The 15,519-nt window shown below is 41.6% G+C and overlaps 2 protein-coding genes across 2 annotated transcripts in view; one reads left to right on the forward strand and one right to left on the reverse strand.

The window, feature by feature from the left end:
- Positions 1-11,254, reverse strand: part of SERINC3 (serine incorporator 3) — a 17,300-nt gene extending 6,046 nt beyond the window's left edge. Inside the window, exons 1-7 of the mRNA XM_015563933.1 lie at positions 11,118-11,254; positions 8,766-8,927; positions 8,004-8,197; positions 6,308-6,387; positions 5,538-5,675; positions 1,793-1,962; positions 627-717 (exon numbers count right to left, since the gene is read on the reverse strand). Coding sequence (XP_015419419.1) covers positions 627-717; positions 1,793-1,962; positions 5,538-5,675; positions 6,308-6,387; positions 8,004-8,197; positions 8,766-8,927; positions 11,118-11,156 — 874 coding nt within the window. The 5' untranslated portion in view covers positions 11,157-11,254. The remainder of the gene's footprint in view (positions 1-626; positions 718-1,792; positions 1,963-5,537; positions 5,676-6,307; positions 6,388-8,003; positions 8,198-8,765; positions 8,928-11,117) is intronic.
- Positions 11,255-15,410: 4,156 nt separating this feature from the next.
- PKIG (protein kinase (cAMP-dependent, catalytic) inhibitor gamma) overlaps positions 15,411-15,519 on the forward strand; it is a 64,421-nt gene continuing 64,312 nt past the window's right edge. The window contains exon 1 of the mRNA XM_006763776.2: positions 15,411-15,501. The gene's annotated coding sequence lies outside the window, so the exon portion shown is untranslated. The remainder of the gene's footprint in view (positions 15,502-15,519) is intronic.

Below are 15,519 nucleotides of genomic sequence, written 5' to 3' on the forward strand. Positions count from 1 at the left end.
AATATTTTTTAAAAAAGAGAAACAACTCTATAATAACTACAAAAGATTTCCTACAGCTGTTTCCTCTAGAGCCCGTAACACCAAAGTAAAATACAATTAAAACAATTCTACAAAGAGCCAAGACAATCTTGTCTTTTCTAGCTCTCAACCAATTTGACTTAGTCCAGGGAAAAGCCTAGAACAGCAATTTTCAACTGCTGTACCACAAGAATTTTTAAAACATGCAAAATCTGACTATTTAGTCAGGGGCACTAATCTTTTTCCCCTTAGATTGTCAAATAAAAAAATGACTACAGCCAACATTATAGTCATCAGTGAGAATGAATCAGAAATTATACCTATTGTGTTTTTTTTGTCAGGTTGGCAAAAAATAAAGGTTGGAAATCGACAGCCAAGACTAACATAAAGGATTGCAGTTCCTTAGACTGTCAGCGAGGAGTAGCTATGAATAGACATGGAGAATAAAACCTGAAAGGCAAGTATCTGCAGTGACATTATACTTTCCAGTGAAGTTTCAGTTTTCTGTTTGTTCATTTGTTTGAATCTGCTCTAGCTTTACTTTTTACTCTACCAAAGGAATAATTTCCTACTTTCATCAGATGAATGTGTTATTGCCATTCTCTTACCAGGCTCATTGGTCAGGGCTGACCACGTAAGGTATATGGTGTAGAGTGTGATGATGGAGGACTGCAGGAGGCCAGAACGAGGGTGGTGTTCCTATAGAATCAAAAAGAAAACAATGCTACAGGGATTGCAAGGGCTGACATTCTAAAACTTGGTGTACTTCTCTGGGATCCACTGAACTGTTATTCACTAAGAACCTTCTGATGTTGAAAAGATGACAAGTAACCTTTCAGTTTGAGCTAGCTTGAAAAAGAACCCAGGAAGAGGAAGCATATATTATTGGTTCTCAAGGCATTTCATAATCCTGGAAATTCCTGTTTATCACACAAAAGCTTCAATTTATTAGTCTCTTAGTGTAACGGAATCTAAACTCAGCTTTGCCACTAACTAGCTGGGTAACCCATCATCTCTCTGGAACTTCACTTTCCTCATTTTTAAAAAGAGGGGTGATGTCTAGATGTTCTTTTCACATCCTATGTAATAAAAAGCTAATATGCAAATCAACCAAATGGCAGAACGACCAGTTGCTGACAAGCACTGACCACCAGGGGGCAGACGCTCAACATAGGAGCTGCCCCCTGGTGGTCAGTACACTCCCACAAGGGGAGCGCTGCTCAGCCAGAAGCCAGGTTCACGGCTGGTGAGTGCAGTGACGGAGGCGGGAGCCACTCCCACCTCCATGGCAGGGCTAGGGACACATTGGGGGATGTCCGACTGCCAGCTTAGGCCTGCTCCTGTCGTGCACTGGGCCTCTAGTTTCATATATAAAACTCCATTAATTTTTAAAAGTATGTTATTTAAGTGATAAAACTTAGGAGCATAAGTTTTGTTTGTAAGTATTAAAAATCAATTCTTTTTTTTAGTTTAATCCCCCTAAAATATCTTGGTTAATGATTCATAAAAATCATTCTCAAGTTGTAAATAATCTTATGAAATTATAAATTCTCAAGTTGCTTAGGTTTTCTTAAATAAGAAAATTACTCATTTAATTATACTACAGGCAACTCAATGGCACTTTTTATAATTACTAAGTTATAATTATGAAGACTTTATCATAATATGGAAAAATGTTTAATTTGGACATAAATTCATATAGGAGGTTACCTAGGTTTCAAGTTTAGCATTAATTAAAAATCCCACAGGAAGAAGAAGCAGAAAACCACCATACCTGAATTTTTGGATGAATGGATATAATAGAAACCACAACACAAAGGATCAGATTAATACTGATAAAGAACTTGTTCTCTGTGCAGCCATCTGGTTTGGTGTAGTATATGTAGAGCAAACTGACAAAGAGGATTGAAGAGATATACAGGCTGCTTGTGACAGATAGTAAAACTGAAAAGAAAAAAAAAACCACAGTATGAATATCCCCAATCCTAAAAAACTTTTATAAATAAAGACCAATTTTCTTCTCCGTATAAAAATAGACATTATTTCACTTTTATGATGGTTACTAATTTACAGTGAAATGACAGAAGCCCTAAGGTTGAAGTTTCAGATTGTGTTCAAGTTGGCTCAATGTTAAATTACAAAATCCACCAAACAACTGAATTCACTTTCTGGATTACCTAACTTGAGTTCATGGGCTAAAAAACCAGACATCTGATCATTCTAACCAGAGTAAATTCTAACTAAATACAAAATATTGTTCATTATAAGCTTTTCTTAGGAACCTAAAAGATCTCTTAGCCTTTAAAATGTCCCAGTTCACAGCAAGCTCAGTGCTAGGGATGGTGTTAGCACTCAACAGAACAGACAGGCATCTTTTGTGGTCGTTTTTCTTCTGTAGCCGCTGGCTACATAAACCTGTTTGCTATCACAACATGACCATATCAGCGGGATGATCGATCAATAGGGGGTGCTCCATGATCGCCCCAAAGAGGGAGGCCCAGGCCACCGACCAGTGGGCTATGGCGAGTGGGCAGGGCCTCCCTCTGTGGGGCAATCCATCTCAGAGCCCTGGCTGGGTAGGTGGGGCCTACCTCTTTGGGGCAATTGATCGCAGGGCTCCTGGACTATGAGAGGGCACAGGCCGGGCTGAGGGACACCCCCCATCCCCAAGTGCACGAATTTCATACACTGGGCCTCTAGTAGTTACTATAAAATAATGATATACATTAGGTTACTAGCAGAGTTCTTAATGCTTTTCTATCTTAACATACAAGATTTCTCTACTTTTAGTTTCTCCAAAGTAGGGCAAATCTACAATTCATTATTAAACTCTCCTATAGTTGGAGTGATCCAAAATGAATTATACAAAACAGAAGTAAATAGGTAAAAAAAAAAAAGAAGAAAGAAAGAAATTTTATTAGTCAGGAAGAAGGAAAAGTTTCAGGATTCCCAATCCATAATGATAGACAATTTAAAAAAATATTTTTCTGCAATATATAGACATTACAGTTTAAGTGACCAATAACAGGGCAATGGTTAAATGAATTATGGTATACCATGCCATGGAACATCAGGAATTGTATGGATTGGAATACCATGCAACTGTTAAATGAGTAAGACATACCTATGTTCACTGATAGGAAAGAATATTCATCATACAGTAAGTGAAAAGAGCAGCCCTAGTCAGTTTGGTTCAGTGGATAGAACGTAGGCCTGCGGACTGAAGGGTCCCCGGTTGATTCCGCCCAAGGGCACATGCCTGGGTGGCAGGCTCAGTCTCCAGTAGGGGATGTGCAGGAGACAGCCGATCAATGATTCTCTCTCATTATTGATGTTTCTATCTCTCTCTCCCTCTCCCTTCCTTTCTGAAATCAATAAATATATTTAAAAAATAAAAAGAGAAGCTTTCTGGATTAAAGGTTACCAAAATTAAAAAAAAAAGAGTAAGTCATAGAACAATGTATAGTATAAACCTATTTACATTTAAACATAACTGAATTCATTCTTATCCAGTTGGTGCTGTTTATATTATCTGTGCTACTACCTTCCAGTGGTTACATCTGGAGAGGAAAGTGGGTTGTTGCAAGTTGGTAGAGTTGCATGTTTTATTCTTTTTTTTTTTTTTTAAATATATTTTATTGATTTTTTACAGAGAGGAAGGGAGAGAGATAGAGAGCCAGAAACATCGATGAGAGAGAAACATCGATCAGCCGCCTCCTGCACATCCCCCACTGGGGATGTGCCCGCAACCCACGCACATGCCCTTGACCGGAATCGAACCCGGGACCCCCCAGTCCGCAGACCGACGCTCTATCCACTGAGCCAAACCGGTTTCGGCGCATGTTTTATTCTTTATAAAATTCTACCATTTGTGTTTATACTAAAAATGGTACTTTTTTTCAATTTAAAAAGAAGCATCCTAACTATATAAGATGAAAAGAAAACTAAACAATTTGATAGCATGTGCTAAAAATATCCATACCCTTTCACTCTTCTACTTCTGGGAATTTATTCTAAGGAAATAATCAGAAATGTACTCAGAAATATGTTATTAGGTATTTATTTCTGTACTGTAGCCAAACTTATTCACAAGCTGTGGGAAACCACCTATTGTCTTCTCTAGCAGAGAGGTGTGGACAAGGAGCTCGGAAGGCTGGTGACCCTTGAAGCCCTGGCCAAGGTCAGAGCTATGCACCCACTGTTTAGCAACTTCCCCACCAGATAGTCATGTAAATCCTTACTGATAAGATAGTCTGCCTGTTACTGGAACTTGCCGGCCTAAGGGTTATAGGTGGATCCCAAACTGAATAAAAGGATGGCGAGGCCTGAGCAGAGGCAGAGTCCATCTTCTTGCATTGGGCTCTCACCTGGCCCTCCAATTTCCAAATTATCATTTCTTATCTCGTCTTTTTATTTTGTGTGTGGCCCTTTCTCCAGATCCCGAACCCTGAACCATGTGGGACATGGGTCATTCACAACAAGCTTATTTCTAAGTTCTTAAAATGGTCAAACTATAAACTATTTGAAAATATATTACGCCGAAACCGGTTTGGCTCAGTGGATAGAGCATTGGCCTGCGGACTGAAGGGTCCCAGGTTCGATTCCGGTCAGGGGCGTGTACCTGGGTTGCGGGCACATCCCCGGTGGGGGGTGTGCAGGAGGCAGCTGATCGATGTTTCTCTCTCATCGATGTTTCTGGCTCTCTATCTCTCTCCCTTCCTCTCTGTAAAAAATCAATAAAATATATTTAAAAAAAAAAAAAGAAAGAAAATATATTACATTAAAAAAATAAATAAGACACAAACATATTATACGTTTTTCAATGACTTTTTCCTATACATAGAAGATATACATGTAGACTAATATGTTAACAGTGAATAATAATTACCGGGGACTTAGATTTTGGGTAATTTTCGATTTTCAAGTTCTTGACACACAGTATCTATTATTTTATAATTGGGGGAGGGGGGTGTGAGGTGGAGTCAGGCAATCTCAACCATTATTTTTAAAACTAAAATACAGCTGGGTCATTGTTCCTAATAAGCGAAGGGTTCCAAAGTCCCTCCCCATTATTTACAGGCTATAAATTATGTTCCCAACTTAAAAATTTTAAGTACCCTTTTTCCACCAAAAGGATTTTACAAGAGGTGTGGGGTCATACTCTGAATAAAGCAGTAAGTACTGTTCACTTTCTTCTGCCTATGTTGGCAGATGTCCCATATGCAGAATGCATCTGAGTCCCCTTGTCCAGGTAAACAATTCCCCCCTTATATAAATGCATGTAGTTACATTACAAATCTCAAAATAAATGAATTGGGGGAATCCAATGATTTATATTATCTGTGCTACTCCCTTCCAGTAATGCATATAATTCAGAATTAACTCAATGGGAATGTATAGTTTTTAAGTCAGCTCGACCCTGAAAGTTTGTACATTTAAATCAATGGGTGTTTTTCTTGTTCGCCCTGTTTCATGTAGCATAATGCAGTGTGGCTCTCATAGTTGAGTTAGATACTTACCAGCATACCAGCACCTTGGGTTACCTTCTTCCATTCGATTTACACATGATTCATTCACAGAGTGAGCCATGTCTACCAATAGCACCAGCTGGATAAGAATGAAGATAAAGGCCCCAATCATGCCAATAACAAACCAGGCTACAAGTCAAAAGAACAAAGTTATTCTTTACCATACAAGTAACATTTCACAATGTTGCTAACATTCTAAAAAGATTTCAATTCAAGTAAGAGATAGGTGGTAAAAACATATTCTGTCTCCAACAGTTCAGCAAGATTACTCCAATTCCAAAATCAAAGGCATTGTCTGAGAAGTGTTCTGTGGGCTTCAGATCTTTTAAAACTTGTTTTATCTTGTGCCAAAGGGAGCCTAGGATCTAACATTCCAAATGCTACTATAAGCCTTTTCCCTTTACAGGGAGGAAAAAATCATAGTGGAAATCCACATGTCACTCAATGCCATAGTGGCAGGCTAAGGAAGGAGGCTGAGACGGGTGTAGAGCACATGAGTTATAAGTCCTTACGGTGACACGCTCTCTGATAAACTGAGTATTGTCAAGTAAGATAGACTGTTAAAATATTGACAAACAATTAACATATGGTTCCCGAACAGCTGAGAAGTGACCTGAATGCCTTAATATCTTAATATTAGTACCAAGTCAAATAATTGGACACCACCTCCTTTGTCAGTTCTGCAAAATCAATACTGAAAACATAGTTTTAACTTCATCATATAGAGTCTGTATATATTATAATTAAATAGTGAGCCATACCTGTGGTGAAATTACCCCCAGGAATGTAGAAAGATCCAACCATGATACCAACAATGGCAGCAATTTTGAAGAACCAAAACCTATTAAAATATTTAAAAAGGCATTTATGAAATGCTAATTTTCACCCTAATAGTGAGAAAATGAATTTCTAAAATGCAAAAATAAAGCCTTAGTAGCATTTCCAACATGACTTGACTTAGATCTTCATTTGATATGAGGCTACTTCATTCAGTACTTCACACAATTTAAGAATAAACAGCACAGGGAACAGATCATTCACATTAAGAGGAACATGTATCCTTAGTTTCCCTACTTTTAGCACTTAAAGATAGGACTTTTTCTAGAATTCTGAAGTGTTCTAGATAAACAATGTTAGCTAAATATAGGGCAATTAACTATTAGGTGTGGAGAAAAGTTATTTCCCAATCCTTCTTTTACAACATAGGATGTAAGGGCCTTGCTCACAATTACACAGTTCATCACTGGCAAAGCCAAGACCAAACCTGGCTTTTAGTCCATGATCTTTAAAGACTCCTTGTATGGCAGAGTGGAAAGAATCAGGCTTTGGAGCTGGACAGACCTGAGTTTCAATCTCAGTTCCAACCTCACTGGCTGAGATCTCAAGCAATTTATATAACCTCTCTCAAATTTAGTTATTGCATCATAAAAAGGAGAGAATTTACTTATAAAGTTTACAAAACTCCCTTTACTCTTCAAACAAGAATTAGGGGAACTAGGAGCCAGGAATAGAAAGAAACAGAGTAAGTAAATCAGTAGCTCAAATATATCCACTGTTTATCTTTCTGAATACTATCCTACATAATAAAAGCATAGTATGCAAATTGTCCCCTGACCAGAGTTCTTCCAGGAGTTTGACCAGGGGGCGCCTGGCCGACCCCGGGGAAGGGAGGGAGGCTCAGCCGGTGGCGGCAGGCAGCAGGCAGCCGGGGGGGAAGGGAGGGAGTACCTGGTCAGCAGCCACTAGGGACCCTACTAGTGCACGAATTCCGTGCACTGGGCCTCTAGTTTAAATATAACATGCACATCTTATCTTTTAACAATAGAAAGGAAAATAAATAAGTATCTTTGTTTATGTGGTACCTAGCACAGTGCTTGAACTATTTCACAGGTGTTCAATAAAATCTAGAAGCTTGAAACAACAGGCCTGGGGCGGAGGACAGAAGGAGTCGATCAATGGGGGGAAGGGAGACACATGTAATACTTCAACAATAAAGATTTAATTAAAAAAAAAGATAAGCCAGCCGGTGTGGCTCAATGGTTGAGCACCAACCCATCAACCAGGAGGTCAGTTTGATTCCTGGTCAGGGCACATGCTGGGCTTGCAGATTCAATCCTCAGTAAGGGGCCTGCAGAAAGGCAGCCGATCAATGATTCTCTCTCATCATTGATGTTTTTCTCTCTTCCTCTCTCCCTTCCCATCTCTGAAATCAATAAAAACATATTTAAAAAAGAAAAAAAAGATAAGACTCTCCTCATCCCCTCTACCTCCTCCAATGCTACAGGTCTCCAATTGAAAATGACACTGAAACAATTTCACATGTACAATAGGTCAGACACACATCTGGGCCACTGATTTACATACTCTACTGCTCCCATCAGAATGGCAACATTAACTGCTGAATGCGAAGGTCCACACCATAATATAACAAAGTAATAATAAATAAATCTTACATACCCATTGTGTATTGCTGCTCTGGGATCTTTACTTGTTTTTACTTTTAACATGAGTAGAGAAAAGGCAAAGAAAAAGATGGCCAAGGCGAAGCTGATCCGATATACAGCTTTGAAACCGACCTGCACATTACAATCTGTATCAGCCTTTAAATCAGCCACCTTGATTTTAAATCCCCCTTCACAGAATCCAGGAATCTGGAAAAAATAATGTCAATAAAGCTTGAAACACCCACATTTAAACAGATTCCACCCCACCATAGGAAAGTTTGGATTTAAGAAACTGACTACTTCAACAACTCCAACACTATCCTGTGGGATTATTCTCTCTGTCTTCCAATCATTTACAACCTTGTCACCAGAGAGTATAAACAACTTGCATTTTGGAAATAAAAGTGCAGTGCTCTCTTCTTTACGCTTCTCTACTGATGAGGTTATCTCCCATTATCCCAGGAATTTTCATGCTACAACTCACTCCTTTCAAAGGCCTGGATCAGTTTAAATGTTTAAGTTTTAGGGCCACCCTTTTAATATCTGTTGCCTCTCTCGGTTGTTAGACTAAAACCTGAAGATGTTCACTTAAACTTCCTTTATTTCTGGGAAAGGACTAATCCCTTCATATTCTGTATCTTAACTATATCCCAAATTACAATGAATTTGATTGACTTTCGTAAGTGAAGAAATAAGTAAGAATATTAATGTCAACTAAAATTTTGCAGAATATAAAGATAATCAGTACATTAAGGGTTCTGTTACTTCTACTAACCTTCTTCAGCTGATTTTTTACCCCTTCCGTTTGCATGATGCAGGATACAACAGTGCCCAGGATGAGAAGAGAAGCATAAATGAGGCGGGTCACAGTGGAATTCTTACTGTTGGGACAGCAACCGCACAGCAAACACGATGCACCACCACAAAGGCAGGGAACCTGTAATACGCACATATGGCCATCTGAGAGCTTTCAGTGGACTCCTTCCTGACAGAGGCATCGCAGAATAGAAAACGAAGCCAGCCAGACTTTGACAGTTCAAACAGAGAATTACAACTGGGAGGAAGTGGTTAAAAGTAGGGGCTCTGGAGTCAATGTTATTTCTGCCACTTTATCTCAGCAAACCTTTTTCTCCATCTATAACATAGACTCTAACAGAATCTTCCTCCCTCAGACATTACTGTATTAAATAAGCACTCAACACAGGACCTAAAACGTAGTAAGTGCCCAATAAATTTTATTTATATTCACACAGGTATCATATTATCTTTAAAAACAATATATCTTAATGAGAAAAATATACACCTAACTGCACTTGCTATTTACCGAGAACTCTCGTTACCAAATTTGATATTACAAGCAACATTACATGGAAACCCTTATAAATAACTAGAGGCCCAATGCACGAAATTCATGCAAGAGTAGGCCTTCCTTCCCCCGCCTGCCGGCACTGGCTTCCCTCTGGCACCCGGGATGGCTTCCCTTGCAGCCTGACTTCATGGGGAAGGACATCCAGTCAAATTAGCATATTTCACTTTTATTATTATAGATGATAGCAAGAGCCATTATGCTCTATTCAAGAGTAACCTGGAGACCTGGCCAGTGTGGCTCAGTTGGTTGGAGTGTCCTCCAGAACACCAAAAGTTAGTGGGTTCAATTCCCAGTCAGTTTGCATATAGGAGGCAACTGATAGATGTTTCTCTCTCATATCGATGTTTTTTTTCTCTCCCTCCCTTCCTTCCTCTCTCTAAAATCAGTAAAAATAAACAAATACATAGATAAATAAATAGTAACCTGGCGATTCCTCAAAAAGTTAAACATAGAATTACCATAAGACCCAGTAATTTGAGTTCATCACTGAGCAACTGTGTGTGAATGTGGGTTTTGCAGCATAGATAAACTCTTTCTTTCTTTTGCTAATCTGTCTTTTGTCACAGGTCCCTACCTACCAACCAAGGGTGGAAGAAAAGTTTTTACTCCCCTATTTTATAAATAGTGAGTTTAACCCACTCGTGGATTATAAAAATCAACTGACCAGAATTTTTTTTAATGTGGTAGAAAAATTGTACAGCAGATGGTAAAGGTAAGATTTCATGAAACTTGTGCCTACATGGATGTATTAACTCAACTATGTAAAATCTATTTACTTTGGGTCAAAAAAAAAATTTGGAAAGCCACTGCTCTCAAGGAACCTACCCTTTTTAAGATCCACAATCTTTTTAAAAATATATTTTTATTTATTTCAGAGAGGAAGGGGGAGGGAGTGAGAGAGAATCATCACTGCCTCCTGGGGATCGAACCCGCAACCCGGTATCAAAACGTGATCTGGTTCATAGGTCCACGCTCAACATGGGGACGGGAGGGAGAGGGAGCCAAGGTGGCCCTAAGAAACGGTAGTGGAATGAGCCCAGACAGTCCTCTGAAGTGAGTATACGAGGGAACTCCGCATATTCTATTCTATAGGTCCTAAAATTCCCTTTTTAAAACATGGAGTTTACAATCTACAAAATGATTCAACTGTATCCCACAACAGCATTCCAGACGGAAGATGCCGGAGTTATTGTCCTCGTCTTACGGGACTTACACAAGGTCCCCAAAGTTCAGACGGTGGCTTCCAATCTTGAATAATAATCTACAAGGCCTTCATCCCCTTGCACCAGAACTGCACAAGCCTTGGTTAAACCCACAGTTCTGCCACACACTCTGTAGCTTTGGCAAATCCCGCGCTACAGGATAAAAATAGTATTCAAACCACGCAAATTAAATGGCGCCACCTTAAGAAGGTGCTTCGAAATGAACCCAAGAGCTCCTGCTTTGGGAGCTCATTCCTCGGTCCCATTCCAGCGGCTGCTGAAACCAGAAGCCGGAAGGCTCCTGGGGGCGGGGCAACGGAAATTGTAAACAATGGCGGCCTGGCCTCCTACGCTCATCAAACGCGGAAAGTGAGCCGTCCGCTCCCGATCGCGAATTTTGGCCTGGACCCTTGGATACTCTCCGCAGCTCAGGGCCGGTCCCTCCAATTCCCGGGCGTCTGCAGCCGAGGCCCGTTCGGTTTTGATCTCGGGGCTCACTATCGCCCCCCCTCGTCCAAATCACAGGTCAGACCGAGACACTAGCCCAGGAACTCACCCAGCTGGCCAGGGAGCAGACGCCCAGCACAGCTCCCATGGTGACGCGGGCGATGGAAGCGGCGGATCCGGAGGCTTCTCGCTGCGCGTGGTTACTGCCAGTTGAGGTGTCTCCTCAGAAACACCAAGGTTTCTCAAGCCGGAAACGCGCGGCTAGCGTCATTGCGTGGCCCCGCCCACCGCCCTCGGCCGCGGCTCAGAAGGCACCTATCATTGGTAGAGAAAGAAGGCGGGGCTAAATCCTCGCCAATCGGAGGAGGCGGGGCTAAGCCTGCCAGCGCTTTAGGATTGTGGAGGCTTGATTTCTTCACCTCATTTGTATTCCCTGGGAACCCATTATGTGTTAACATCTGGGATACTGAAGTTGTTAGGGGCAGAAATAGAATATTAGAAATTGACTATAATTATAAGAAATATTAATCATGCTCTGTTAACCGTGATTGTTCTTTTCTGATTAGACAAAGCAGTCTAACCTCGCTGAGAATGGTACGCCCTGGGACATGGGAGCTAACATCGGAATGCAGTCTGTCCTCCTTCGGAGAACTGCCTATCATTGTGGAAAGATTTACAACCTCGGGGCACCTAGTCCTGGAGGCACCTGCTCTTTACAACCCTCCGCCCCTACTACCTGAAATCTGGCTGGCGCCGCTTTCTGTAACTCTGCCCCTCCCCCCAGCCTACATGACTTGTAACCTGTAATGATTGTCCCATGCTCATTTTCCCATACCTGTAATTCCTACTTCTCCACGTAATCTTGTCCTTCTACCCAATATAAGCAGTTGCCTTATGGTGGGGTGCCGAGCAGATTTTTGTGGATGACCTACTGCTCTCCCATACTGCTGGCATTATTGGAATAAACGCTCATATATGATTCAATCCTGTCTCTGCTTAATTGGCTGAAGTAGTGACAGTCTGCCCAAACCCCTTGGTTGACCGGTTACAAAGTGTAACCAGAATTTATGGCCTAGTTAAGAAGAGACTGACAACATAAATGCACCATAACATACGGTATTGTGATGAGTACTATGAAGAAGTAGCCTAAGGGAATATTCTTTCAATAAAAATTTAATGCCCACTAGGTACAGGGAAAGCAATTTAGTTGTGGGGGATGGAGGGGGTGGGGGAGGCATGGGAGGTTGTTCTGAGGAATTTAATCTGAGAACTAAAAGATGAGTCAACTTTATCAGGGAAAAATGAACATTGTTTCCTAAAATGTGGGCTCTGTATATCATTGGAAGGCACAGTGAAAAAGTCCTGTTTCAAACCATAGAAAAAGTTTGTTTGGGACTAGTATGTATTTAACATTTTTCTAACACTTGCTTATCTCCCTTTTTAACAGAATGAAGGCTTCATTTTCCACATCTCTCCACAGATAACCACATCTACAGTTAAATAACTGTTTTATTTCAGGGTTTGTGTGTGTGTGTTCGCAAAAAACTTCCATTTCTACCAACCAAAGCTGGTTTTCCATTTAAGCAATGAGGTAAATTTTCTTTTGTAGATGCCAGCAAAAAAATTGAGATTCTATTTAAAGAAAGAAAACTTGAAAATGATTTATTTAAATACATAACAGTGTAGGTGGTATGTAGACTTGCCAATGATGACCATGTTGTACAAATGCCTCACGTAGGGGGAACATTTACCTGAGAATACAAAAACCCATAGAGCTTGGAATTCTATATTTAGATTGGAAGACACCTTAGAAATATATTCAGATCTCTTCTTTTACTGAAATGGAAAAAGGCTCAAAGTGAAATGGTTTGCCGAAGGCCACAGGAAGGGTTGGTTTATGGCAGAGGAAGAATTGCTCAAGCTTTCCTACTTCCTGCCTTAGCCTAACTCCTCCCCTCCCCCCAAACACCTGCCCAGGGCAGGCTGCTTCAGGACCACTGAACTTTCCAGGTAGCTCTTAAAACGCTGTTATCAAAAAGATTTATTTATTCAGCTTGTTCTTTAAGGGAGAACACACACCAGGGAAACCGTGAGGAATCTTGGTAAGAGGGACTTGGAAAGAGTTTATGTTAGGATTTGGATACTCTACGGATGGTTTAAGGAAGTGGGGAATTGTTTTGAATTGGACACAGTCAGGAAGCAGGGACAATTTGATGATTAGGCATCTTAATTTTTATCCTGGAGGTAAGAAGATTAAGTAAAGCAGGGCCAGAATTGTCATTGAAAAAGAAAAAGAGAAGAAGAAAAAAAAGCAGGACCCACTCATGTTAGAAGAGGAAGTTGTTGAATCACTGTGTGTCTGCCTTGTTCCAAATAAGCAGTGGCCTTGTCTGATACTTGTTTACATTCTGTGAGCACTGTTGATGTCGGGAACACTGGGTCAAGCCAGCAGCTGAAGAGCTTTTCATTTTCTGACCTGCAAGCATGAGCCCTCCCAAATGTGGTATCCTGCCCATCTCTGTGTTTTTAACCCCAAGTGGCTCAGTGTGCCTCCTCTAGATGGCAAAGTTGGAGGAAAGCACATCTTTGAGATCCTCTACTCCTATTTTCCACCTCAGCAACATCTCTTCTAAGGTGGGGGGCTCACTGCCACCCAAACAGCCCCTCCCATATTTACCTGTTGATTGTCAAAACTCGATGTGTTGTTTTTTTTTGTCTCCTGTAGGAGAGGAAAGGTTGTCTTCTCCTGTTAGGTTCAGTGACTGGCCAAGCATGGAGGCTTTTATACCAATTGATCAAGGCTGGTAAACTTCAAATTTGTAGAGAAGTGGTAAGACAATGGAAAGGGGTTTAGGCTTTTTAGGGGGCATGCTGTGGGAAGGTAGATAGTGGCAGAAATTAATAGAAGATAAAGATTTTTTTTTAGCAAGATTTGTTATGTAGATTTTCTCTCACTGATAAGAGTCTAGAATTGTCTCCTATGATTATTTTCTGTCTTCCCTGGGGAGTGGGGGCGGGGTGGGGGACTTAATAAGGGAAATTTATTGGGTGAGGGCAGAGTCTGTGTCTATTTCTCAATTGCCTTCAGCTCAAAATAATCCTTAGAAAGTGGCATATTTTGGGGGTGGCATATTCGGATCTCCTACATTCCTATATATTGTTTGAAAAGGTAATACATGTACTTGGTTTTTGAAAATACTACATTAAAGCCCTAGCCAGTTTGACTCAGTCTGCCTACGGACTGAAAGGGTCCCAAGTTCCATCCCGGTCAAGGGCACATGCCTGGCTCCATCCCCAGTAGGGAGCCTGCAGGAGGCAGCCAATCAATGATTCTCTCTCATCATTGATATTTCTCTCTCTCCCCCGCTCCCTTCCTCTCTAAAATCAATAAAATACATTTTTTAAAAGAACATACAGTGAAAATGCATTATTTTAAACCACCCCCCGCATCTCGCAGATCTCTTTCCACAGTTCATATGTGCCTATGCCAACATTATATACGTATGTGTGATCCATCACCCCCTTTTTACAAGTCTACATCTAAATTGTATCTACATCTTTATCTTCCTGGGTCTCTCTCTTGCTATAGTAAGCTGTTTTATGGATGCACCATAATTTATTTACTCAATCCCCTACTCATGGACCTTAAGACTGGTCTTGATACTTTTTTAAAAAACATATATATTTTATTGATTTTTTACACAGAGGAAGGGAGAGGGATAGGGAGTTAGAAACATCGATCAGCCAACCAAGGTACATGCCCTTGACCGGAATTGAACCTGGGACCCTTCAGTTCGCAGGCCGACGCTCTATCCACTGAGCCAAACCGGTCAGGGCTGGTCTTGATACTTTTACAAACAATGGCGCAATGACTATCCTTTGGATTCGTGTTCCAGTGTATCTGCATGCTAATTCCAAGAAGTACAATCGCTGGTCACAGATTAAATTATTTCCCGTAATGACATTAAATGTGGTAACCTAATTCTCACTTTGAGCCCAAAGAAACAGGCTTATTATTTGCCACAGCACCGCTTCGGAGATTTAAAAAAAAAAAAAGGCACCTGCCACCCCACCCAAGTCAGGTTTCCTGTCCTTATTCCCAGTGCGAGAAGCTTCCACTAGCGGCCGGCCCTCTTCCCGGTTGGCCTGCACCACAGGTTACAGGGAGAGAAACTGAGGCACAGGCAGGTCGGAGGCTCCAGTCCTCCCCGGCCTCGCTACTCCCCTCCCCAGCATTCCCTTCCAGTCTCTTCCCTCGGGGCCAAATCCCAGCAAGCCGGACCCTCGCCGCTCTGGGGCCCGACGCCCACCCGCTGTCCCCCTCCCGGCCGCGGAAGGACCGGCGAAGCGCCCTGGTCCCCTCCGAGCCGCCGTAGCGCGAGCCGCGAGGGTAAGTAGCTCCGGTCGCCAAGGCAACGGGCTCCGCTGCTGGCGCCCAGCAGCCCGGGGGAGGCGCTGCGAGCTGACGGCTTGGCGAGGCGGCGGGACGGCAGGTGAGCTGGGGCCGAATG

The sequence above is a fragment of the Myotis davidii genome, unplaced genomic scaffold (assembly GCF_000327345.1).
Source record: "Myotis davidii unplaced genomic scaffold, ASM32734v1 scaffold199, whole genome shotgun sequence".
NCBI lineage: Eukaryota > Metazoa > Chordata > Mammalia > Chiroptera > Vespertilionidae > Myotis > Myotis davidii.